Source organism: Periplaneta americana, chromosome 2 (assembly GCF_040183065.1).
Source record: "Periplaneta americana isolate PAMFEO1 chromosome 2, P.americana_PAMFEO1_priV1, whole genome shotgun sequence".
NCBI classification, from domain to species: Eukaryota; Metazoa; Arthropoda; class Insecta; order Blattodea; family Blattidae; genus Periplaneta; species Periplaneta americana.
This window is the reverse complement of record NC_091118.1, coordinates 167995398-168021896: the sequence shown is the minus strand read 5'-3', so window position 1 is coordinate 168021896 and position 26499 is coordinate 167995398. Positions and strand designations below refer to the sequence as shown.

At 37.2% G+C, this 26499-nt stretch overlaps 1 protein-coding gene across 6 annotated transcripts in view; it reads right to left on the bottom strand.

Moving 5' to 3' along the window:
• The window catches only part of LOC138694789 (adenomatous polyposis coli protein-like), a 531541-nt gene that overhangs the window by 361419 nt on the left and 143623 nt on the right, over positions 1–26499 (bottom strand). For all 6 annotated transcript variants that reach the window (XM_069818859.1, XM_069818853.1, XM_069818852.1 and 3 more), the window contains one exon: positions 7100–7239. In XM_069818859.1, coding sequence (XP_069674960.1) covers positions 7100–7217 — 118 coding nt within the window. In that variant the 5' untranslated portion in view covers positions 7218–7239. The remainder of the gene's footprint in view (positions 1–7099; positions 7240–26499) is intronic.

The window sequence follows — 26499 nt, the reverse complement described above, 5'->3', positions numbered from 1 at the left end:
ACTGAATGGGATCTAAACACAACGAAAGTTTTCATTTAACCTATATTAATTCTAAATAAAAGTTCGAAACTGTACAATATGGCTCTTAATACATACTTAGCCTATGTCTCCTAATTGAAAATGCAATTATGGAACTGGCATCCTTTAAAAGTAAACGTATTTGATGCATTTGATAATGAGGTTGACTGGTTGTTTCGTAGTTTATTAATGATGTTCCTCGTTAATTTTTACATGGAGTTTCAGTGAGGATGGGCTGTCACTGACTTCTAAATATTCCCCGTGTTGACCAAGAAGAACTGCTAATCTGGTGCGACAAGATTATTTCGAAAATATTACAGCTATAGACGACTATGATTGCTTGAAACTGAAAGAATTCTTATATGGGATTGGTCACAGATTGTATGAGCGAAAGTCATAAAAATAGCATTTATTAAAGTAAATTTCATGAATTTGAACAAGGAATGGATGCAACGTGATGGACACACTCTATTTCGGGGTGGTATGGGTTCAGCAATACCAAACACTGAGACGATTTCAGTTAGCGATGGCTACGGTTTACCTTACAGACAAGGACAAACAGTGTTCTTTTCAATTATATCCGTAGGTTACACGGCAGCCCGGCCTTTGAAGTACTTATTTGTGACCAGTGTAGCGCAAGTCTGCGGTCAGAGAGTGATTCAGCCAAAATCCTACTGGGCCGTGAAAGGTCTAGTGCTCCACTTAGGACGCCAGACGGCCTGGATCAGCGGTGACAAGCTAGCTGCATGTTGGCCTGAGCCGACCAATTTAACTTGAAAACGCCACGAGAAAGATTTCTAAGGAAAACATTGGTCTACACTCTACGAGAAGAGACGTTTGCTTTAGCTTCAAAGCCTTTGCGAGAGCGGAGAAAAAGAAGTCACACAAAATAGATGACAACATGGAAGTGCGATATACTGCGTGCGAGGGTAGGATCTTCCTGGAAGACTGGCAACGAGGCTGTTCGAATTTACACAACACCTCCCGCTGACTCCAGGGTATTTGAAATCAAAGGCAGTTTCCAAACAGTGTAAACACTTCTTTCAGGTCTTCTGTAGAGCGTAAATAAATTCAAAGAGAATGCTATTCAGTCACATGACATATCTTTAGTGCAAATTATGCAACTATAAATTTACATTAAAGATATGTCATATGACTGAATAGCATTCTCTTTGAATTTATTACTTGACTTATTGGAACTTTAAAAAAATTAACTGAAAATTCTGTAGAGAGGGCGAGTTCAAATGAATGTACCTAGAATACATGCTTAACTTTTTATGTTGATTAAAACAATAAAGCAGTCTGATGCTTATTCATTTCGTTTAGGTTCCTAAGCTGTACATCCATAGATTAAGTACGATATAAGATTTTCACGGTGTTCACATGGGGGAAAATTTGAGGAAGCTTGTGCCATGTCATATACCGGGTGATTACTTACTTACTTACTTACTTACAAATGGCTTTTAAGGAACCCGAAGGTTCATTGCCGCCCTCACATAAGCCCGCCATCGGTCCCTATCCTGTGTAAGACTAATCCAGTCTCTATCATCATATCCCACCTCCCTCAAATCCATTTTAATATTATCCTCCCATCTACGTCTCGGCCTCCCCAAAGGTCTTTTTCCCTCCGGTCTCCCAACTAACACTCTATATGCATTTCTGGATTCGCCCATATGTGCTACATGCCCTGCCCATCTCAAACGTCTGGATTTAATGTTCCTAATTATGTCAGGTGAAGAATACAATGCGTGCAGTTCTGCGTTATGTAACTTTCTCCATTCTCCTGTAACTTCATCCCGCTTAGCCCCAAATATTTTCCTAAGCACCTTATTCTCAAACACCCTTAACCTATGTTCCTCTCTCAGAGTGAGAGTCCAAGTGAGTCCGGGTGATTAAAAATGTTATATCAATATATCAGGAGGTGAGAGCACTGATCATTTACAACAAGAAATATACTCGTACATACATAGGCTATACATTGTTTCATATTAGGTAACTTTTTCAAGCTATGAATTATTTTTATTACTGTGTATACACATTTTTGCTATTATTTTTTTTATTTATTACATCTGTTTTAAGACGTCCAGTCTGTAAGTTAGAAGTTTTGGAAATGGGATACACGTCAAGAAGTTAAAATATTCGTATCCGAAATAGAATATACGTCAAGAAGGTAAATATCCGTATCCGAAATGAGACCCGCGTCAAGAAGTTAAAATATTGGTATCTGAAGTGAGATACATGTCAAAAAAGATAAAATATTCGTATGCGAAACAGGACACATGTCAAGAAATTAAAATACTCGTACCTGAAATGGAATACAAGTCAAGAAATCAAAATGTTCGTATACAAGTCAAAAAGTTGAAATATTCATATTCAAAATGGGATACACGTCAAGAAGTTAAAATATTCGTATCCGAAAAGGAATGCAGATCAAAACGTTATAATGTTCGTACCTATCCGAAATAGGATACACGTTAAGGAGATGAGATATTCGTATCCGAAATGGGGTACATATCATGAAGTTAAAATATTCGTTAAGAAATTCAAATGTTTGTATCCGAAATGTAATAAATATCAAAAGTTATCAGAGCTAGGAACTTCGTACAGATTTCGTTATTCAGCCAGGAAATGGGCATACAAAACGGGCGATCTCGCGACCAATGGCCGACTTGGAGTGCATCATATTCATGTTAAGAACCCTTACTAACCACCGGCGTGGCTCAGTCGGTTAAGGCGCTTGCCTGCCGGTCTGAAGTTGCGTTCGGGCGCGGGTTCGATCCCCGCTTGGGCTGATTACCTGGTTGGACTTTTTCCGAGGTTTTCCCCAACCGTAATGTGAATACAAGGTAATCTATGGCGAATCCTCGGCCTCATCTCGCCAAATATCATCTCGCTATCACCAATCTCATCGACGCTAAATAAGCTTGTAGTTGATACAGCGTCGTTAAATAACCAACTAAAAAAAAAGAACCTTTACTGCATGCAACAGGGTCACATCGGCAGTAAGGAAGACGTTGAGTAACAACATATTGTTCTACTGCAAATGTAAGCGAGTTTCATTCTCTAAGTTTCCTAGCACTTTATGTATGTATGTAAGGCCTATGCATGTTTTTTGTTTTTACTTAGTAAACGTTTCAAGATATTTACAAAATGTATTATTTTACTATTAACCTATTGTTTTGCATCATTTCTGTAAATGTTACACTCTGTGTTATATTTTATAGGTGTAAATGATGTAAATATGTAAAGAGCAATTGTATCAATGCCAATCTATATGTATGTAACAATTTGTATAGTTGTACATGAACAAAATTATGTAACTAGCTGAGCATTTACGAATGCCCCATAGGTCTTTCTTTTCCGGAAACGGGAATATTGCCTTGACGAGTTTGTTTTCCTTTCCACTGTACGTTCCTATTTCAATGAGTAGCTGTAGCTGTGTTTTGATGACGTCGCACCTGGCTGCACGTATTCTGCATAGGGTGACAGCGATCGGTACGAAGTTCCTAGCTCTAGTTATAATATTCATATCTGAAATGGGATAGGGATACACATAAAAACGTTAAAATATCCATACCCAAAAAGGGATACACGGCAAGGAGCTAAAATATTTGTATCCGAAATGGGATATATGTCAAGAAGTTGTAGTTAAAATTTTCGTATTCGAAAGTGGGATACATGTCAAGACGTTAAAAAGTTCGTATACTAACTAAGATGCATGCCAAGAAGATAAAATGTTTGTAGTTAGTACCCATAGTGGGATACTCCGTTCAAGGTTCATTCATTCATTGTGTGTAGATATTTCACTGCAAACCCAGCATTCTCTAATCCTTCCTATTTTCCGCCTTCCTCTCAGTCTCAAAAAACGATTTTGTCTATCATTTGGTATCTTCTTCTACTCCGAACATTTCTTCCGTTCCCCATTCCTTCCAGTGAATCCTTCAGGAGGCAGCTTGTTCTTAGCTAGTAATAAATTTAAAATATGCGAAAAATTAAAATAAATTTACCCTTGGCATGGAGTTAAAATAGCGAAAATGTTCACATTGTTTGTTGTAGGCCCTAATAATAATAAAAACGTTTTAGGAAATTCAAACTTGTGATATTTCCACATCTGTATTTTATTAATTCCTCTATACACTGCCTACGTTTTTCATAGGTTGAATTCGTTTTATAAATTTCTCTATCAATTTTATTTCAATGTATGACTTCTCTGCGCCTGAAGGATAACACCAACAAAACGCCATCTTTACTCGCAACAAATTACTTACGATATGAGTGTTACCACACGTTACTTTATTTTTTATGTTGCCACACACGTATTAACTACACAAGTCTAACATTCAATTTCTCTCTTCCTTGCGCGCGGTTCGCTTGTTTACTCGGTAAAGGTTCGGGCACAGTTCGCTTGTTTACTCGGTAAAGGTTCGCGGGAGTTGCTCTGTTTACATTACAGGTATTCGCGCACAGTTTGTAAAAAATTAATCCTTTCGACCTTTTGAGCGTAGTCACCTTAGTGACTATGCCTACCTGGATCAGAACACTATTGGGAATTTCTACTTCGAGAAGTATAAATAAATCTGAATTTCTCTGGGGGGGGGGGATGCTGTGCGGCTCGTTTATTTGATCTTATGCAAGAAACAATTTAAAAAATCGTTCTAGTCGATTTCGAGTTCATCGCCATTTGTGTTCTTGACTCTTTTTTTTAAATCAATATTTTAACGTGCATCGTTACCGGATAAATTCACTTGTAAGTCCTGAATGTGAACAAAATCCTCCCAATAGTTCCAAGAAATCTATCTATACAGTGCCTGAAGACACTTTTTCGATATCAGTGTTAAGAAAACCTGTAGATCTATTTCCTGGAAAATTAAAAAAAAAAAGTTATTTTTTTACAGTATCCATAATGAGAAATTAAAAACTAGAAAACTACATGTCGAAAGATGACCTTAATGAAAAGGGAAAAAAATTAGATTGTGCAGAAACAGAAGAAAACCCCATATTATGTGGAGAATGGCAAGTAAACGCATTCCGCTACGTTCATACATAGGCCAATCGAACAATTGAAGGAACAAAGAAAAAAAAAATCAAATAAAACATTAATATTAGAACGAAAGCAGCTCTTAATTCATCATAAAGTAATAATGATAAGATAAAATTACATGGAAATATTCTGCTACGATGAAAATGTCTGTACAGTATCAAGGTACAGTACATTATTATGTAGGTCTGCCTTCTTCCCTTACAGTCTGGGAATGTGTCCGTTGCATTTCGTTTATTGTGTCAATCGCAATACTGCGACATGCTGACACATGATCAGCATATCACAATGATAATAAACGCTTAGTGTTGATGAATGATTCATTACAATGTTGACGGAACGACTTGGGAAGGGTCCACGCATTCTTGGCTGCAATTTACGGAGTGCTAACTTAAGCCAAAACGACTAGACTAGTCTGAGATGAAAGTCCTAGCGCCAAAAAACCATCAATGACATATTTGTTGTCGTGGTGATGGTGGCGGCGTTCTTGGCGAATTTTATGGTGATGATAACGGTCCTGGCAGAAGATTTTATGGTGATGATGGTGATCCGCCACTATGGTTCATTGGATAGTACGTGCATTTCACAACTAAGTGGTCGGTAGTTCGATTCCCACCATGAGGGAAGATTTATCTTTATTCTACAGGACTGATTGTTAGCCCCTTGCTTATACTTTCCCTGTGACTTATCCACGGCAGCTCTGCATCGTGCTGACCATATAATGAGAGAGGTTCGCTATGTGCGGGAGTCCAGTGTTGATCAAAAGACAGGCCAAAACATTTGGAAATGTTGCAACACCTCGAGGAGGAGGAGGAGGAGGAGGAGGAGGAGGAGGAGGAGGAGGAGGAGGAGACAAGTGTTGCCAGGTGTATGGTAATTTAAATTTGAATTTAAAAGTCATCTTACAGCTTAAAATTTATTTACTGTGGATGATGGTGGTTGAAATGAATGTATTGGTGTCGGTATAAAAATACTTGTAACTAAAAAATAACTATAACTAGGGATAATCTTTACAACGAAAATGTGACAACACCGTTTGACATTACAAGTCTTAATGCGTGCAAAAAGATACATCCAACACAAAGCCTGCCGCGAGGGTATTAAATCAACAACTTTACTATAGAATAATTTCGAGGGAAAAATTGTTCCGGGGCCGGGCATTGAACCCGGGACCTTTGGTTTAACGTACCAACGCTCTACCAACTGAGCTACCCGGGAACTCTACCAGACACCGGTCCAATTTTTCCCTCTATATCCACAGACCTCAAAGTGGGCTGACAACCGTCAAGCAACCAACGTTGAGTACACACTAACTCTGTGTGACTTAAATTGTGGTTTTCTGTTAACGAACAGTGACGTGTATTATGCAAATCAAGCTTCCATAATTTAAGTCACACAGAGTTAGTGTGTACTCAACGTTGGTTGCTTGACGGTTGTCAGTCCACTTTGAGGTCTGTGGATATAGAGGGAAAAATTGGACCGGTGTCTGGTAGAGTTCCCGGATAGCTCTGTTGGTAGAGCGTTGGTACGTTAAACCAAAGGTCCCGGGTTCGATGCCCTGCCCCGGAACAATTTTTCCCTCGAAATTATTCAAATCAACTTTACAGGGAGTTATACCTGAAAGCTTGATTTGAACTTTACTATAATTTTTTCGCAGCTCTTGTTTTTTCACTAGTGCTCCGCAATTGTTATATTATACTATCGTCTACGAACAGTCTTTGTGGTTAGAAAAAGACATTAATTAAATAAAGAAAGAGAGATGCAAATACACAATGAGTGAGAAACAAATATCAACATCGGCTAACTTGAGTCAATTCCTAACAACCGAGTCGGCAACCACACACGGTATCAATGAAGAATATTAATTTTCAGTTACGCGAAACCTGACCTTGAACTGAGAGTGAGTGTGTCTTCTGCAAAATATCTTCAAGGTTAAAGAGAAAGCACATGTTCTTATGACTAACGCATTTCCGCTTCTTTACTACGCAATGCAGGATGCGCGACATCACATCGGATGAATGAATGGCAGGCAGGCAGACTCACCATTGTCGTTGTGGTCGACCAGCGGGGTGGTCAGTTCTCTCTGCAGCTGTATGGTCTCGTGGGTCAGACTTCTAACTCGAGCCAGCAGCTCCTCATAGCTGGACACTGGCAGAGTCATGTCGCCACCCGTGGGTGTACATCTGCAACAAACATAGGTACATCTTAGTTCAACACGCATACCAGTGTTTCTCAGAGTATCATCCTCGAAAACATGTCACAGGTGGTTAAATAAATAAAGGAATGAATCAATGAATGAATGAGTAAATAAGTAAATAAACAAACAAACAACAACTAAGCAACAAAACAAATAAACAAACAAATAGATAGATAAATCTATACTAATAGTAAATCTGTAGCCAAAATTTTTCTGGTAATTTTCAATTTTCCAAAAATAATTGGTCCTAACATATATAATTAAACGTCCTGAAACCGAAAATCGCTTTTTTGAAATTTTTGTTTGTATGTCTGTCTGTCTGTCTGTCTGGACGTTTGTTACCTTTTCACGCGATAATGGCTGAACCGATTTATATGAAAATTGGAATATAAATTAAATTCGTTGTAACTTAGAATTTAGGCTATATGGAATTCACAATATTTTATTTAAAAGGGGGGTTATAAGGAGGCTTGAATTAAATCGAAATATCTCCCTTATTATTAATTTTCATGAAAAATATTATATAACAAAAGTTTCTTTAAAAATAATTTCCGATAAGTTTTATTCCATGAAAAATTTTGATAGGACTGATATTTAATGAGATAAATGAGTTTCAAAATTACAATAACAACGCCATCTAAGGCGGTGTAATGAAATAAAAAACAAATGACTTCGCCTATATGGGGCCTTGGACAACAACAATCGAAAGCTATGAAACATAGCCTACAGAGAATGTTTCTGTGTTTGTATGAAGTAATATCGGAAGCTAAATTAACCGATTTGTATAATTAATTATTATTTCACCATTGGAAAGTGTAGTTTCTCTAGATGGACATAATGCTATAATGTTATTAGAGTAACTTCTGAGTGAATCGAGGACAGGTAAGATTAAAATAGCTTCTTACGCACAGAAAACGTGATAGGCATTCGTTTCCTGTATTTCCTAAAATAATTTTTATGATCAAATTAGTGGTCTCTGGATCAAAATGATCACATTTTAATTTTTAGGCCTAATACAATTTAAATTAAGTAGCATAATAAACGATTTATCCTTCTATCAAACACGAATGTTCCCTGGATCAAATGTCCTATTTTAATTATGTAATTACTTTATATGTATTTCTAACAGGTGCAGCGGAGCGCACGGGTACGGCTAGTAAGTAAATAAATAAATAAATACACGAACAAATAAATAAATAAAATGCTTCTTACAATCCATACACTGTTAATGTAGTCATCGAGAAATTCTGCGCTTATTTTAACATAAAAGAAAAATATAGAACCCTTCATCCAATTTTTTCACATACAGGGTGATTCAAGACCACTGCAACAAGCAACAAACTCTGGGGATCGATAGATCTCTCAGTGAGTATAATTTTACGTAAAGCAACCCATGTTCTTAGATGCCTCTTTTAGGAGCTAAGCGACATCGAAAAAAATGCAGGTTTTTAGAGACATTAACAATATATTATTATGAAATGAATTATTTTTCAAGTACGTTTGCTGACAAGTTACAGGTGTCCGAAGTGTCTACCCTGAACCTGATTACATTAATTACACCGTCGTAGCAGTGGTTATCGGATTGTGTCGAATTTGATCAAAAACAACTAATACTCGCATAGCCGGTTCATCTCTGGTGTCAATTCGAGTGGTGTATTACTTCACATGTCCCAAAAGAAAGAAAAAAATATTAATGGCGTGAAGTCCGGTGATCACGCTGACCACGGAAAAGGTCCGGATCTCCCTAGCCATTGCTCCCCATTGATGTTTTTCAGATGTGCTCGTACAACCAGGTTGAAGTGGGTTGGGACGTTATGTTGAATCACATGTCTCCTCATACCGTGAAGAGTATATCCTCCATGAGCAGCGGAAGCGTGTTCCGAAGAGCGCTCCATTCAAACGGGGCAGTAATATGACAGGACACTAGTAACCTGTCCGCAAGGGTACTAGAAGAAATAAACGAATAATTAATTTCATAATTAACTGTAAATGTCATTAACACAGTCTTTTTTTCGATGTCGCGTAGCTCTTACACGAAGCATCGCAGGACATAGGTTGTTTTACGAAAAATGAGCTTTATTGCGAGATCTATCGATCCCCAGAGTTTGTTACAGAGGTCCTAAATATACTATATTCCAAATGACAATTTAGAAAAAAATATTTGCTGAAAGCAGATAAATATTATATTTATTCTCAGTAATTAGCTTTATGCGCCGCTCCGTCCTAACTCGATCCCATAGTTTCGAATGAAATAACTTGACACTTTGCAAGCCCATCTTACTTCTTGTGACGTAGAACGAAGTTTTTCGCGCTAGAAACCTATGCTGAGAGACAACAGGCGAAGAATGACAACAAAAAACATACGTCACTGCTTACTGGTGAACTGTAACAGCATAAATGGAGCATTCAGCAATGAGGCAAGCACTTCAAAATCCATAGAGTAAACGTAAGTTATCTATAACTTATTATTCTGTTAAAATAATCTCAAACTGATAATACATATTTTGTAACATATTTATCTATTTTTACGGCATAAATGCATACATATTCTTCACATTTTTGGACATGGACTTCTTTTCCCTGGTTATAAGCGAAACATACAATAAGGGAGTTCCACATTATATTTCCGTATCTGTACATATCAGTCAAAACCTCAATTAGAGGTAAGAAAATAATTATGAATTAGGCCTACTATTTAAGAGATGCAGTGAGATTATTAAGTATTTGTACCGTGTCATAGATAAATGCCTGAAATTTGTTTTAGGCCTATTGAATTTGGAAAACCCTCGGGGAGGGGAGGGGGAACAGACATATTATCAGCCGAACCAAGATTCGAACTCAGGCTAAGCGTGGCATCGCATCATGAACCCATGAAACTTATAAGAAATGCTACAAAGGTTAGTTGGTAATATCGTCGGTTTACAAGCTAAAAGACATTAAGTTAAAAAAATATATATATTACTTCTGAGAAAAAGGCATTTGAAAGTTCTTGACAAAACTGAATCCTCGAAATATTATTTAGTAAGTTGTTTCTCTTATATGTACTTCATTTACCAATTCTAAGTTTATACACATACCTTATGTACATTATATACGCCTTTTTCTAAGGAAGTGCAGTAAAATCTTTTACTTAATGTGTTTTGCTTGTAAACCGACGATATCATCATTGTTAGTGCCTGAAAAAGAATTAAAATCAGAGACTAACAATATGTTTCACACATTTCCATGACGATAGCTAAGACCGGATACAGTATATTGCAGAGCACTCGAACTATTTCTTTCAGAACTCGCCTGGTGAATGTTTCATTCAAGTGGTGAAAGTAGCAGCCGTGACTTCAACAAAAACATACTCTATGTCTGAATGTCTGACTTCATGATTTGTGGCGCATGCAACTACAACTGACGATATACAAAGTCTGCCGTCATCACCGCACTCCATTCTCACAGATACTCGAATAAACGTTATTTCCGTGAAGAACTAAACGTTCCGATAACCTGGGCATTGTCCTAGAACTAATATTAAACAAGCAGCAATGATGGAGCGGAGCCAAACAGAATCCGTCTCTCAGTAACACATTGTACCGTGAGCTGAATGGTTGCAGACGTTGAACTTAACCTCAAACGTTACAGCACTCAACAACATCGAGAGATGTTTCGCGATTGCAGCGTTTATATCCATGGCTAGAGATAGACTTACCTAGATTTCACAAACAACGAATTTGAGAAATACGGTTTATCAGCTGATAAAAGCAAAAATATTATGTTTCAAGCCCTTTCAGGTCAAAATATATACGTTTAAACTCGCGAAATAATGTAAAAATAGTGTATACGCGACATTTTTTATTTTAGCAAGAATTTATTCGAAATTAGTGTTTTTCAAGATAATTTTTTTAAAATTCTATTTACGACATTTGAATTTAAAGAGCCCAATATATATGTTTATTGAAAGTCACATAAATATGTGCGTGAATTAGCACAATAAGCTTTGGTGAAGCTAGTTCCATGTGCGCTGTACTGATGGCAGACATGCAATGACTGGAGTTAGTTGGATTTATGATTTTATTTGAATTAGGTGGAATTTCTTTAAAATTTGTAACTGAAATATTATAATGTGTTGTGCATTGATATTTATGTACACAATGAAATTATTAATTTAATATTCAAATCAGTTCACCGCTGTGGGGTAACGGTTAGCATGCCTGACCGTGAAACGAGCGGGCCCGGGTTCAAATCCTGGTTAGGACAAGTTCCTAGTTGAGAGTTTTCCCTCAACCCATTAAGGGCAAATGCCGAGTGACTTCAGGCGCTGGACCCTCGATTCAATTCGCTGGCATTATCATCTTCATATCACTCAGACGCTAGATAACCATAGCAGTTGGAAAATCGTCGTAAAGTAACCAATTACAAAAATTTATATTATTCACATACAGGATAGGAGATCGTTACACAAAGTTATCTAGAAATATCCCGAATGTTTCATGTGCCTGTTAATTTATATTATTCATACACACGCTAGGAGATCGTTACACAAGGTTTTCTAGAAATTGCATGAATATTTTGTGGTGCCTGTTAATTTATATTATTCACACACACACACACAAACATACTCACTAGGAGATCATTACACAAATTCTCTAGAAATAGCCTGAATGTTTTGTGGTGCTTGTTAATTTACATTATTCACACAAAGGCTACGAGATCGTTACACAAATTCTCCAGAAATAGCCTGAATGTTTTATAACTTATTATTCACACACAGGCTAGGAGATCATTACACAAATTCTCTAGAAATAGCCTGAATGTTTTATATTATTCACACACAGGCTAGGAGATCATTACACAAATTCTCTAGAAATAGCCTGAATATTTTGTGATGCTTGTTAATTTATATTGTTCACACACAGGCTAGGAGATCGTTGCACAAATTCTCCAGAAATAGCCTGAATGTTTTATATCATTCACACACAGGCTAGGTTATCGTTACACAAATTCTCTAGAAATAGCCGCTCTCTAGAAATAACCTGAATGTTTTGTGGTGCCTGTTAATTTATATTATTCACACACAAGCTAGGAGATCGTTACACAAAGTTCTCTAGAAATTGCCTGAATGTTTTGTGTGCCTGTTAATTTATATTATTCACACATAGGCTAGGAGATCGTTACACAAAGTTCTCTACAAATGGCGTGAAAGTTTTGTGGCGCCTGTTAATTTATATTATTCACACACAGGCTAGGAGATCGTTACACAAAGTTCTCTAGAAATGGCGTGAATGTTTTGTGGTGCCTGTTAATTTATATTATTCACACATAGGCTAGGAGATCGTTACACAAAGTTCTCTAGAAATGGCGTGAAAGTTTTGTGGTGCCTGTTAATTTATATTATTCACACACAGGCTAGGAGATCGTTACACAAAGTTCTCTAGAAATGGCGTGAAAGTTTTGTGGTGCCTGTTAATTTATATTATTCACACACAGGCTAGGAGATCGTTACACAAAGCTCTCTAGAAATGGCGTGAATGTTTTTGTGGTGCCTGTTAATTTATATTATTCACACACATGCTAGGAGGTCGTTACACAAAGTTTTCTAGAAATGGCGTGAATGTTTTGTGGTGCCTGTTAATTTATATTATTCACGCACAGGTTAGGAGATCGTTACATAAAATTCTCTACATATATTTAAATGGCGATATAAAATTAAGTATTGTTTAAATGTACAAAGATGCTTAAGGCTCCTTGATAATGCAGACTAGACTTCTATTCCCTGTAGAAATATTCAGTAATTTATTTTGTATGAGTCAAAATTATTTATTTTTTTAATCCGAAATAACATTGAAATCAATCAAATTTTTATATGTACCGAAATTTAGGATTTTTATTCACCGTAAAATAGGATCAATATTTATAACTTGTATCTAGATAGCTCTCAAACATGTTCCTTCTTACATTTCACATTTCCCTTTGCACCACGGAGCGCGCGGTAGCGTCCTAGTTAAGACATACGTCGCAGGTTCGATTCCCGGTGGGATCATGGATTTTCTCCATTGATCTAATCCTTTCGGCCCCAGTATTACCCTGGGATTTACTCAGCCTCCAACAGAAATAAGTGCCAGCGGCATTTCCTTGGGGTAAAGGCAGCAAGCATGTAGGACTGATGTCCCTTCTGCTATTAATGCTGATTGAAACTAATTACAGGTGGGAGCCTTAACGTCCCGCTACCCTGTGGCTCTTGATGGTCCGTAATGGGGATTGCTTTATCTTTTTTACCTATGCACCACGTCTGCGTCGTCTTTCCAGACTGTAGACCGAAATTTAAATTCTTGCTGATAAAGTTTAATTTGTGCTTAAAGAGATATACAGGGTAAAGGAAAGTATATCAGTTTTCCCTATCCTAAGTCCACATTTTATCCATAATTTATCATCTTTAAAAGAGGTACAAAAAGCAACAGAGAATTACTGCACCGTTCTCTCTCTCTTTTTTTTTTTTTTTGGTTGTTAAACGACACTCGGTCAACTGCGAAGTTATCTAACATTGATAACGAGATGGCAACTGACGATATGAGTCGGAGGAATCGCCATGAGATTTCCTGACATTCGTCTTACAGTTGTAGGTACCGACACCTACAGATTTCATTTCATACGATTTTGTTTAAGATTTTTTTTTAATTCGTGCGTAAAATGTACGAGAATTTTGTTTTCTTTATGTGATCTTCATTTACAATTTTATTGAATTGTTTGTCAATGTAAATGCACACAATTCGCGGAAGTTTTCCCATATCTCTGTGAAGTTTTACGGCTTCGTAAACCAATGTAAAACCATTGGTTTCTGACTTACAGGGGTGAAAAGAAAGAGGAATTACTGCCTAAGCTGACGGCATAGTTTCAGAAGCGGGAGGGGCTATGTTTGTGTAACATGATCGCCGCTAACTCACTGTCTGTGTGCAAACATCGTAAAGAAGCTTCACCCCACACTACAAGTCTACAGCGTTCGACATCCAGCTGAATATATTACTTTCTGCGGAACCAACCGTTCCACTGAAAGATTTTAACTTTTGTCTTCAAAACGACTGTAGCGAAACATTCACTTACAATTATTGTGACATCGAAAAGTGACAACTTTCAGGGTTCAATTGACAGTTTAATAGTAATATACGTTACAAGAGCGGTATGTTAACGTTTTCATGGTCGAGGAAAAGATTGAAAAAGCGAAACGTAGTTGAGCTTTTTTAATTTCCGAGAACATGAAAACAAACATACCGCTCGTGTATCGTACATTATTTTGTGCGAAGATCGTTTATTACATACCTGAAAGACTAATTTCTAATTAGTTGCAATGAAATCTCCATGTTGGTTTCTGTTTAATGACGCCAACTTCGGAACAACAAAATATCTTTCTTCAACATTGTTGCTGTAAACTGTTTTCTGTGTTTACTATACTCCAGCAGGCCGTGATATATGTCTTGTCTTTTTTTTCCCCCAGTCTATAAATGCGAACTTAAAACAAACGGTAAGGTTATGTAATGATTTATTTTTCATTTTAATATTTTAACAATTTTATTTATATAACATATTGCAGTAATAACATCGGCATCTGGAATCTCGTTGATTTTTTCACGGCTTCCTTAATGTTACTTGTATCAGGAATGCAATAAGTTTCGTGGAGTAGTAGACTTTACTTAATTTTTGCAAATATTTAAAAACAATAATTAACATTGCAATTTAGGTGAAATTGCAGTGGTAAGTTTCCAATTTATAATTATTACTATGCTAAACGTCTCTAAAAATAATATGTTAAAAGCCTAAAGCAGTAAAATGAATGTTGCGCTTAAGCGGTAAGAAGAGGGAAATTGTTATGTGTGTTACGTTGGGAATACTGAATGTGGTATTTCACACTTACCGCGTATTGGTTCTATGCGGAAAACAAGCAAATACGCACGATCTCGCACAAAATTATTTTAATAGCTACATAAGTTTATCTCCGCTGCAGCTCAAGTGGTAGAGAATCTGGATATAAATCCAGTGAATGAAGTTTCGACTATCGACAGGGAAGTTCAGTTTTATCATACTGACAGAAACTAAATGTGTGAGCCTCGTAATGTGTTTATTCTGTCTTGTCTACCTTGTAGTAGCGACCTTGTCATACGACCACTGACCCCAACTTGTGGGTAACTGGTGGTGATTCAAAATTCTCACAAGCCTGAGGACGAAGAGGCTAAAGAACCCAGTTCTTAAAGTAGGTACGTGGTAATGATAATGATTATGAATCTCTAAAAATATTGCAGCAAGAGAAATTCGGCAACATATTAATGTACCATGTAATGATTAAATAATTTAATTATTCTTGCCAGCATATAAACTTATTTACATGGAAATAACTTTTATTTAAAAATATGTGTCTATATATAATTTTAGCTCTAATATGCCAATCCGATGACAATTACATGTTATATTACTTTTATAATATATTTACTCCTGACTGATTGAGCAGAGTGGAAAATACAAACAAAATAGCTACTGTACTCTCTAAGAAAATGTACCTAAGTTAAAAAAATAATAAAAACCACTCAAAAAACAAAACACATCAAGTGTCTTACAGAAGCGTTAATTTAAAAGCCGAGAAATGCCTTAAAAATGACATAATATGCATAACCTATATATATATATATATATATATATATATATATATATATATATATATATATAGTTAAACGAAATATTTAATTATCATTATTGTGTCTGTAAATCCTAATTAAAATAAAATGTATATTATGACGTAAAATGCACAATCCCGCTAATCCGAACTAATTGGGACCGTGACCGTTTAGAAAATTTTCCGATTACTCGAAATAATTACTGGAACATGGGTATGTTCATGAGGTGCTGGTGTAAAATTGCCTCATCATATCACTACATCAGAGAAAACTGACTGATTTTGTAAAGTTGAAGGAGAAGACTGTCCATATCTTACGACTGATTTACCTTTCATTACTACAAACTGTATTACAATATGGCATTTATAGGATGGGTAGTGCTTATAGCACCTCCCTCATGCCAATAACTCTGCTACAGAAAAGAACAATAAAAATGTCTTAATAAACCTCTTGATCATAGATGTCCAATTGTAACTCGTACGAGGTAACCCCTGGCTTAAGCAACCCGCAGCGCATATTCTTTAAGGTCGTTTTTCCTATTTTATATGGGATGTTATTGACCTTAGCAGAGCATGCTTGACGTGTAATATCTCCTGGTTTTATAGGCGCTTGAACACTCATGCTCTTGATTATCCTTCAGAACTGTTGTATTCAGAATTTAAAGTATTTGATATCCATCAAATTTATAACAATGTCTTATTCAATTTCGTACATAAAATCGAAATATATTTAATTTGTATTCACATAAATATAAAACCAAAAGATCTGACAACATATGCTTGACGGAACCTAAATGTACTAAACTGTAGCATATAATCACAGTAGCAACTTTGGTCCGAGGCTTTATAACAAGATAATAGCTAAATTCCCAAACATACAATTTGCTAATGTCCTTATTTTAAAAAATCAACTAAAAATTAGGCTTACTGTTCAGAGAGAAAATTTAAAATTCCAATTATTGTGATATTTGCGTTTTCTTTTCTTTTCCTTTTTTTTTTTTTTATATTCTGTTATTTAATAAAACGTCTTAAAATTATGTGGAATGCCCCCTGAGTACGAGTATGTAACTTTTTCTGGGGGTGCTAGAGTGATTATTATATAAAAAAGCAATATGTATATTATTATTATTATTATTATTATTATTATTAAGTGACGCATTGATTTGTAACGAATTGGCCACTAGGTAACCAGAGAGCAATGAGAACTTTACTGTTACTTAAATGTTACTTACTTACTTACAAATGGCTTTTAAGGAACCCGAAGGTTCATTGCCGCCCTCACATAAGCCCGCCATCGGTCCCCATCCTGTGCAAGATTAATCCAGTCTCTATCATCATACCCCACCTCTCTCAAATCCATTTTAATATTATCCTCCCATCTACGTCTCGGCCTCCCTAAAGGTCTTTTTCCCTCCGGTCTCCCAACTAACACACTATATGCATTTCTGGATTCGCCCATACGTGCTACATGCCCTGCCCATCTCGAACGTCTGGATTTTAAGTTCCTAATTATATTAGGTGAAGAATACAATGCGTGCAGTTCTGTGTTGTGTAACTTTCTCCATTCTCCTGTAACTTCATCCCGCTTAGCCCCAAATATTTTCCTAAGCACCTTATTCTCAAATCTATTCCGAGGCTTATTGTAGGGATTCGTAACAAGCTGTTTTTTACGGTGATGGGTTGTTAGCCCTTCGCCCAACCCCCAAGCTGGAGGACCACCCCTTATCGGCTGTCCACGACTGCTTATTCAATATATTCGCAGCTACCCTCCATATCTGGAGGCCGTCTCCTCTATCCGCAACCTGAGGACGCGCCATGCCGTGGTGATAGGGACCCACCATACATGGGTTACTTAAATGTTAAACTCTTTTTTACGATTGCTGTAAATTGGATTTTGATATCTAAAAAATTACAGTAAATCCATTTTTCTTTGTCAAATACTGTAATTTTCTTCTTTACATGTATAGAAATTTGATCATTTTTCTTAGTTCGTAATTTTGGTTTTCCCATTTCGGAATTACGGTTCTGATTACCTGAAATTTATAATAGTGAGATTCCACTCTATTTGCACACTGTAGGACATTATGCCAACACAATTACAGTCAATTGTAGGCGGCTGTGTGCCAAGGAGGTTAAGTACGGGACAGTTACAAGTATGCAGTCGGTACAAGCGGTACTTAGTTCAGTCGAGTTCACAATGTCACAGAAAAACACGAGCTGAGTCTGTTCGCTGCCAGATAAATCCTTTTACATCTCAAGGCAGAGAGTAAATAAGTAAGCAGCAGAGACCGTCCAAAAATTCTTAGTGAATGGGAACGGAGGCATACTTTAAATATAACAAGCAAACAGTCATTTATAATTGCTGAGAAATTAGAAGATCCGAAATTTAGGTGTCGGAAAACATACTGGAAAGCTCATTTCGTTTTATCATCTTATGCAAGGAACAGAATTTAAAGAAATCGTTAAAATCGATTACGAGTTTATCGCCATTTTGTTTTAATTGCAAATAAATAACTTTTTTTAATTTCATGTGTACAATTCCCGGATAAAGTGATTCGTAGGCACTGAATATGAACAAAATCTATCCAATAATTTATGACAGACCACCGTACACAAATTAGGCGTTCAGAGCTAAAGTGGATCAAGTCCATGAGACGTAGTTTTGAAATAATAGGACTTAAAGTTAACTCGCTCTAGTGAATTATCTAATTTCACTAGCAATAATTTTGTTGCTCCATTCTCAAATCCTAGAAATAAATTCAGATTTTGAGAATTATAAATCACAATTGTGATGTTAATTGATGCAACACTTTTGTGACTTGATCCACTATGGCTCAGAACACTGTGAACAACTAATCTGAGCCAAAAGTGACTAGTGTCACCTACCGGCGAAATCTTGGAATTAAGACTCGATCCATTACTGCTCGGGAAAGATTCAACTTCAGATAATCAGAAAATGAATTAAACTCAATTTATGAAAATTTGTGACTTGATCCACTTTAGCTCTGAACGCCTCAAATGAGCATACAAACAGGTGGCATATAGAGTTGTTGAGTTCCTGTTTCTATTGCCGTAAATATGTTATAGTTGGCTTGTGTTCATGTAACTGATTTGAGATTGTGATTAATGTTTTTAGTGACTGATGAGGTGATGAATCATGGCATGTAAATTTGCAATTTGTGACTGAGGGAAACCATGAAAAACCCAGTCAGATTGGACGGCCAAGGGGTTTGTACCCGGGACTTCCCGAACGTGAGTCTCCAATGCTACCGTCTGAGGCAACTCGCTCGGTGACATCTGATTTAGAATCAAGAGAAGAAGCGTCACAAAACTACGCTTAAGAAATGATACCAACATTGATATAACTGAAGAACTGGAGGTGGAGGTCGGATGTTCGTTACTTTGACATTAGACAATCTGGCGCGTTAACAGCTGCCAATAAGGATCAGCCTAGCCACGTGTGCCGATAGCGTTCACATGAATAAATGAATGAATGAGAAGGGGAATTTGGAGGAAAAACATTAAAGGAAGCTATGATACGCAAAAACGCGTCCTTACAAGGGACTTCGGTGCTGAGAAAAACAGAATATGCGAGCTCCAAGGTTGTTGACTACTTTTCTCACTCCGAGTTTCGCTGCTCCACCCACCTTTTGCTCCTCTAAACAACACTGCATCTCTCAGGAAAGTTCGGTAGTTCTCTGCTTTGGAAGACAGTAGTGTAGTGACTGGCGTACAGATGGTATCAATCTAAAGAGGCGGAGTACGCTACTTGGGGGTGAAAGGGCGCTTTAGCAGGATGTCACCGGACTTTGAGCCTACATGGTTGAATTGACAGATAGCATCACATAGAGCTGAGTCACGATATCTGAAAGCTCACGACTGTTGGTATTCCAAAAACCATTTACACCTAAAAAGAATGGTAAGACACAATAAAAAGCCTCGGGCTGCGTTACTAGCCTTCGGCCCCTGCCTCCTCCAGATCTAAAAGAAGTCCAGGATACCATCGCATGGTTCTGCCGACTGAGCTATGTCGTTGCCAGAGGGTCTCCTCTGCTATTTCTTCCCCATATGTACACAAAGAGAACCTCGAATTTAAGGCGCCGCAGAAAGGAGGGCGAGATAATGACAGTGAAAAGGAAGCGACTTGGGCGTTACTATTGCACAGAGGGAGTGGTCCTATCCTGAGAACATAGTGAGAAGGCAGGGGAGCCGATCAATACGGTATAGTGAGCCCAACAACACCTTTGTTTGGTCTGCCCCTGCCGCCGCGCTGCATTAGAATTCCTGTGTTTTATATTCCAGAAAGAATACTTCTCCTTAAACTTTAAACCTTTGACCGAGCTTCCGCCCACTGGTCTATCAAAGACGGGTGCAAAGACAGGACAGACCCCTACGGAATGTAATGAAGTATCGAGCTGCCAAGGGCAACTTCCCGTACAGTAGTGGGCTCCTAACTTAACAGTCACACATCCTCTTTCCGTACTTTCTGTTCCCTCTGCATAATACTCGTGCACAACGAAGAGCATTGCGCCTTTTTATTTTAAAACATGGTCTTAGAGCGGAGAAAAAATCCTTTTTCCCGACATAGTTTGCAGTCCGTACGTTTGAATTTCATGACATACGTATTTTTAATCGATTATTTAACAATGACGTATCAAATGCTGTAAACAAAACGAAGATCATTTCGGCACACCGGTGACGCTGACGTAACTTTGACAGTTGTGAACGTCGTTAAATTAAACATAATTTAATTAATAAATTGCTACACAGGTCAGGTTCCTCAAAAAGGTGATGTGTAAGTTCCTATACGGTAATTCTTCATACCACTAATGGCATTTAAGTGAGGGGGCCACGGATGGCCCAGCACTGCGACCTTCCCCCAAGCCCTCCTGTCGGTCCGAGGCGAAACTCCTCCCCCGAGTAGATCCGCCTCGGGTGTTTGTTGCAGAAGCCATCCAAAGTCGTTTAGCTACAATTCACGGAGGCCGGTCGAGAGAGCCAGCAGCTTCGGGAGGTCGCCTGTAGAGTGATCTGAAAAACCAGAAAGGGGATGATGAGGAAAGGATGATGGGCGAGGAAAGGAAGTGGCGAAGATGAGTGGGGTTCCAATCGCCTGATAAAGTTACCTGATATTCATCCATAGGAGTGAGGAAGAAACCTCGAAAAAAACCCACCCAGGCAACTCGTCCTGGCCTGGAATCGAACCCGGGACCGATGAGTTCGGAGTTAGACTCGCTAACCCCTCAGCGGTGGACAATGTCTGTGAATCTTTCAACTTGAACTTTTTCCACTAGCATCCATACACTTTAACTTTCTAGAAGTTTTGAAGTCACTACCAACAGCCACATACATTAGAATCAGTAGTACCCGGTTAGGAATTCAGTCCAGAAGAGACATGAAATCACACAATATACTGCAATGTATAAAAAATAAAAAAGTCGGTACTATACAGAAGGTCGAATATAATTATTTCATTACGTTAAAATAGTTTCACATACATACAACAGAATTCATAGTTAAATAGGCGAACATTGAACAAATGGACGAAGTGTAAATGCAAGAAATGAACTTAAACAACATTTTAAATTATAAGATAAAATTTTAAATCACACCTACCAGATTATGTGGTTGCCAGTCCCAAGTCCGAATAAAGTGGGAGGAAAAATTTTTGTCTATTATCCACCGAACTCAATAGTGAAACCTGATGTCAAGAGAGTGATGTGATATTTATGACTGCTAAAAAAAAAAAAAAAAAAAATATCGAATTCCATCCTTTACACCGAGAGGTGAACTGTGGTAGACAGCCAATCATAAGACATCATAACACGTGTATTTGTTGACATCCGGTTTCACTCTTGAGTTGGATAGATAACAGTGCGGAAACCCGAAGTTGTTTCGTGTTTATTCCGGCCGTGTAGGAACTTACAACACATCATCTTTCACAGGGTCCCTGACCTGTGTAGCAATTTACACATCTTAACCGGACCTTACCTTGGCCGTGTGAGAACTTGCAACAGCCCAAATGTACGAATGACTAATCAGAATCATCCAACCAAGAAAAATAGAGGTTCGGTAATGCTGACGAAGAGAAAAATCCCGGTTACTGGTCTAGGCTAAACCGGACACATTCCAGCACAGAATAGTCATAAAACACATCTGGGAAATTTTATGAGAGAAGATGTCACCTTGGCCACGCTTCCGAAAAAAAAAAAGTTCACACATAGGTCTACTTTTTCATTCTATTTTTATGTTTCGCAACACTTCAGTTTCTTTTATCACGTTGGGAATGATATTATTGTTCATAGTTATTTTCTTCAGCTATTACTCGGAAGACACGTATAAATAAGATCATTTAATGTGACCCAAATACGATTAAGTGCATACCAAAATACATATAAACCCAGAGGTAAGATGCAAATCTAGCTTTCAGGTAAAGCTCCCTGTGAAGCAGACTTCAATAATTTCAAGAGGAAAATTGTTCCGGGGCCGGGTATCGATCCCGAGACCTTTGGATGAACGCAGAAACGCTCTACTGACTGAGCTACCCAGGAACTTCAGCCGACACCGTCTTAATTTTTCCCTATATGTCCACATAACTCGAGTGTTATATACGTTACTGTAGGTACGTTAACAGAAAACCACAACTTTAAGTCACACAGAGTTTGTGTACACTCGATGCGGGTTTCAGGCGTCTTTTCAGCCCACTCGAGTTATGTGGACATAAACGGAAAAATTGAGACGGTGTCGGGTGAAGTTCCTGGGTAGCTCTGTCGGTAGAGCACTGGTGTGTTCAGCCAAAGGTCCCGGGATCGATACCCGGCCCCGAAACAATTTTTCCCTTGAAATTATCCAAAGGTAATATATTTGATTACAGTTGTACATTGTACATTTTAACTTGCCTACATGTGCGATGTAATTAATTTTGCACGAATTTAGAGATATAAAGTAGCTATACGTATAGGGCCTATTGTAATAACATTGTACTGAGACAACTTTGGAGATAAAATCATGAAAGTCAAAATAATGTTTTAAATGTTATAATACAAAGGTGTAACGATTTAGAAACCCAACAAATGTTTAGTTACATGAATGACAAAACTTCACTACAAAATTACAGAAAAGTTAAAAATGTATGAAGTCAAGAACCATGTTTATAACGATATGTGACAAATACTATTGATTTTGTATGGATTAGATTGGGAGTGAAGAAATTGAGAGGATTTAGAGGCAATATCGAAAATGACAGACGCATATTATGTGGCCAAATAGAAATTATAAAGCATATATTGTTAACATGTGTCGAGACAGAATGGAGTGAGCGCAGTTTCATTAAAAGGGAATGGTTAAATTTGAGTAATGAAAAGCCAAAATATCGAGAATTACAAATGAACAGATAATAAAATCCGTAGAAACATACCTTTGGAAAGTAAGAGAAAAACGAATGAGGGAAATAAATAAGTTAAAATACATGTAAAATAAATTTTAAAATGTGTGTGCATATAATGTAAGAAGGTCTACCTATGTGTGTATATGCGTGTCTATATATATGTATATATATATATATATATATATATTGTATGTTGATAAGTGAGTGATAGTTATATGACCGGAAGTCAGTGCTATCATTCAACATTGTAACGCACTGCAGTCAAATAAATAAATAAATAAATAAATAAATAAATAAATAAGTAAATAAAAAATATTGTAACAACTTCTAAGATTTGTGTATTTCAGAAAATCGGCAATTAAAAGTTAAACGAACATTAAAACAGAGGCCCACGCCTTCCTTCAATGGCTCACTCACGAGTAAAACGTGTTTACTAGGGATGCTACTCTAACAATCCGACACTTACAGGTTCCCTTAGCTATCTAGCTTGGTGCAACCTTTTTGAAATTTAGAAAATTCGCAAGCAAAGTAAAAATGATTCCGTATATAATAATTAATTTCCTTTAGGAAAGAGAGATTCATTGATACTCAATATGAACAGAATCAGTTCGATAGTTTTGGGGAAATCGCTGTACACATACAGGCAGGCAGGCAGGCAGGCAGGCAGGCAGGCAGGCAGGCAGGCAGGCAGGCAGGCAGGCAGGCAGGCAGGCAGGCAGACAGACAGACAGACAGACAGACAGACAGACAGACAGACAGACAGACAGACAGACAGACGACGTTTTCTGTATCAAGGATGCTGATAACGTATATTTCTGCGAAAATTGCAAAAATAGATTTTTAAGCAAGGACATATTTTCCCTTATATTCGCACAATGGGAAAGTAAAAGCTCTAAAAATGATCCTTAAATAAATGCAAAGAGAAGATAGACAAGGAACAAAGTGACATTACAAAAATATTCAGAAGTATATATGGCTTCAGAAGGAACTGTACTAATAAAATAATCGTATAATTTAACGTTAAAACATTTGTGAAGCTCTAATACAATATTAAGAGAATCAAAACAAGCTATTTAAGAGCGTACACTACCATGTAGCTCTCAGTGCCACACTTCTCACGTGAAGGAGGAGTTTAACGTAGAGAACAATAGCTTAGGTAAATTAATGTAAAAAAGAAAACGAGATTGGCCAGGTGATGGTAAAGAGAAAGGTACAGGAGGTCCCTGAACTTCTTAATAGACACAAACAGCATGCGATGTCACGCAAGTATCACCTGTCAGCTCACCGAAAAGCGAAACTCACGAAGCAGTATAATTCATTCGTAATAATTAAAAAAAAAAAAAACTAACTTTCTGCGTTATATCTTATCCTTCACGTAATTATATGTTCTAAAACTAAATTATTTGAAATGAACTACGATAACATGCGGTTAGTTTTGTTTCTGTAATGTGAACCTTCATGTAGATTTACGTTAACAGAACACGAAAACGCATAATAATTTCGTAGTATTGAAAACTCTGTTAAACAAAATAAAAAAAACTGACAAATTAGCAGGTTTAGGAATGAAAGTTCCTTGAAAAATTTTGTAACCAAAGATTTTTCAGAAACATTCTTGGAAAAATATCGAAGCATTAAAAGTCTTCAAAATTTGGCTGAGTTTTAGTACATTTGAATATTAACAACTTTGTAGAAACACATACTTGTCATGTTACTAGATTAACTACTACTAAAATAGCCGTCTAAATACATGTACTGTTAAACTAAAATATGCACTTCCATTCCTCTTCTTTATCTCATTTTGATTATTGTTGCGCACTGTAATTAATAGTGGAAAACGAAGTATAGCAAAGCCAAATTATACAAAGCAAGTTCCAAGGTTACTGAATTATTTGCAGCGAAAATTACGGTCTACCATCTGCTCATTTCATGCACCTAATTTTTTTTCACTTCTGTCGGTATCTGCGGTAGCTCAAGGCTTAAACGACGGACTGATATTGAAGAAGGTCCGTATCACAGCCTCTAGTTCTAGTTTTCTTTGTTGTTTTTTAGTTTTATCCATATAATTTACTTCATAATCATCGTCACAGTTTATTTATATATTTCACGTATGTTCAAAATAATATAGTAAGACAGGTTTCGCTTCTTTATTGAATGCACTATCTTATATTCAGCGAGTCTATTTCAATATTGTTCGCTTAATGTAAATCGTTGACATTTCATTAATGATTACTCGTAAAAAGTCATCATAAACACGCGAAGATGATGGCAGATTGAATTTCATTTTATGACAAAGCTAAGCTGAAAACAGTTGCTCTCTCTCTGAAAAGAGGAAGCTTAAAACCGCTGAGTGTTGAGATTCCAGAATAACCTTTCGTGCATGGAACAGAACGTTCGAAATTTGTCGTTAGAAGTTTCTGCAACTGAAGTAGCAGTTGACATGCTTGCGCAAGAATCTGGCGCATTTCTAAAACATGGTATGATGAAACTGATAATTCTAACATTTCCCCACTACAACCAACTCCACATTCGGAAAACTGTTCAGGATTCTTTTTAATAGTGTTAGTGTAATTTTTACAAAACTTTCTTCCTATATGCCTTTGTTTCTTTCCATGAATGCAATGCAGCGGAAATAAACTACCAGATTGAAAATATTTATCAAATAAACACGCACAAGACTTCGCAGTGACAATAAGCAATCCCTGATCATATATAGGCCTATTATAATTAAACTGACGGTGTTCAGCGTGGCACAGCACAGACTGTAATGATCGTAGGAGTGTGAAACTTCGTAGATATGCTGATTATGCAATGCGCTCGCGAATTATGCAAAAAAAATAGTTCCAAGTCTTGACACCAGGTGAAAATATGGCTCTGTAAGGCAGTAAATATAGAGTGACTATTATACAGTCAATCAGATTGACTATTAATTGAATATTCTCGTTATGAAATGGCAACATAAAATGAGAACAATCACCAGTCTCCACCGTCGAAAAGGCATTTTTTGGCAACGAACGCTAGATAGAACTACAGTTGCCCCAGGTAATTCCGTGAGAGTTACAACGTGACTTCTTTTACAGTCGCTAGATAGCAGCATGATTCGAGTCCTCATGAAGGAAGAAATTTTCTCATGAAATTTCGGCTACTGTATGGAACCGGTTCCCACTCAGCATCGTGATGCAGTTGGGAAGCGAAATCCGGTTGGGAAAGCCAGC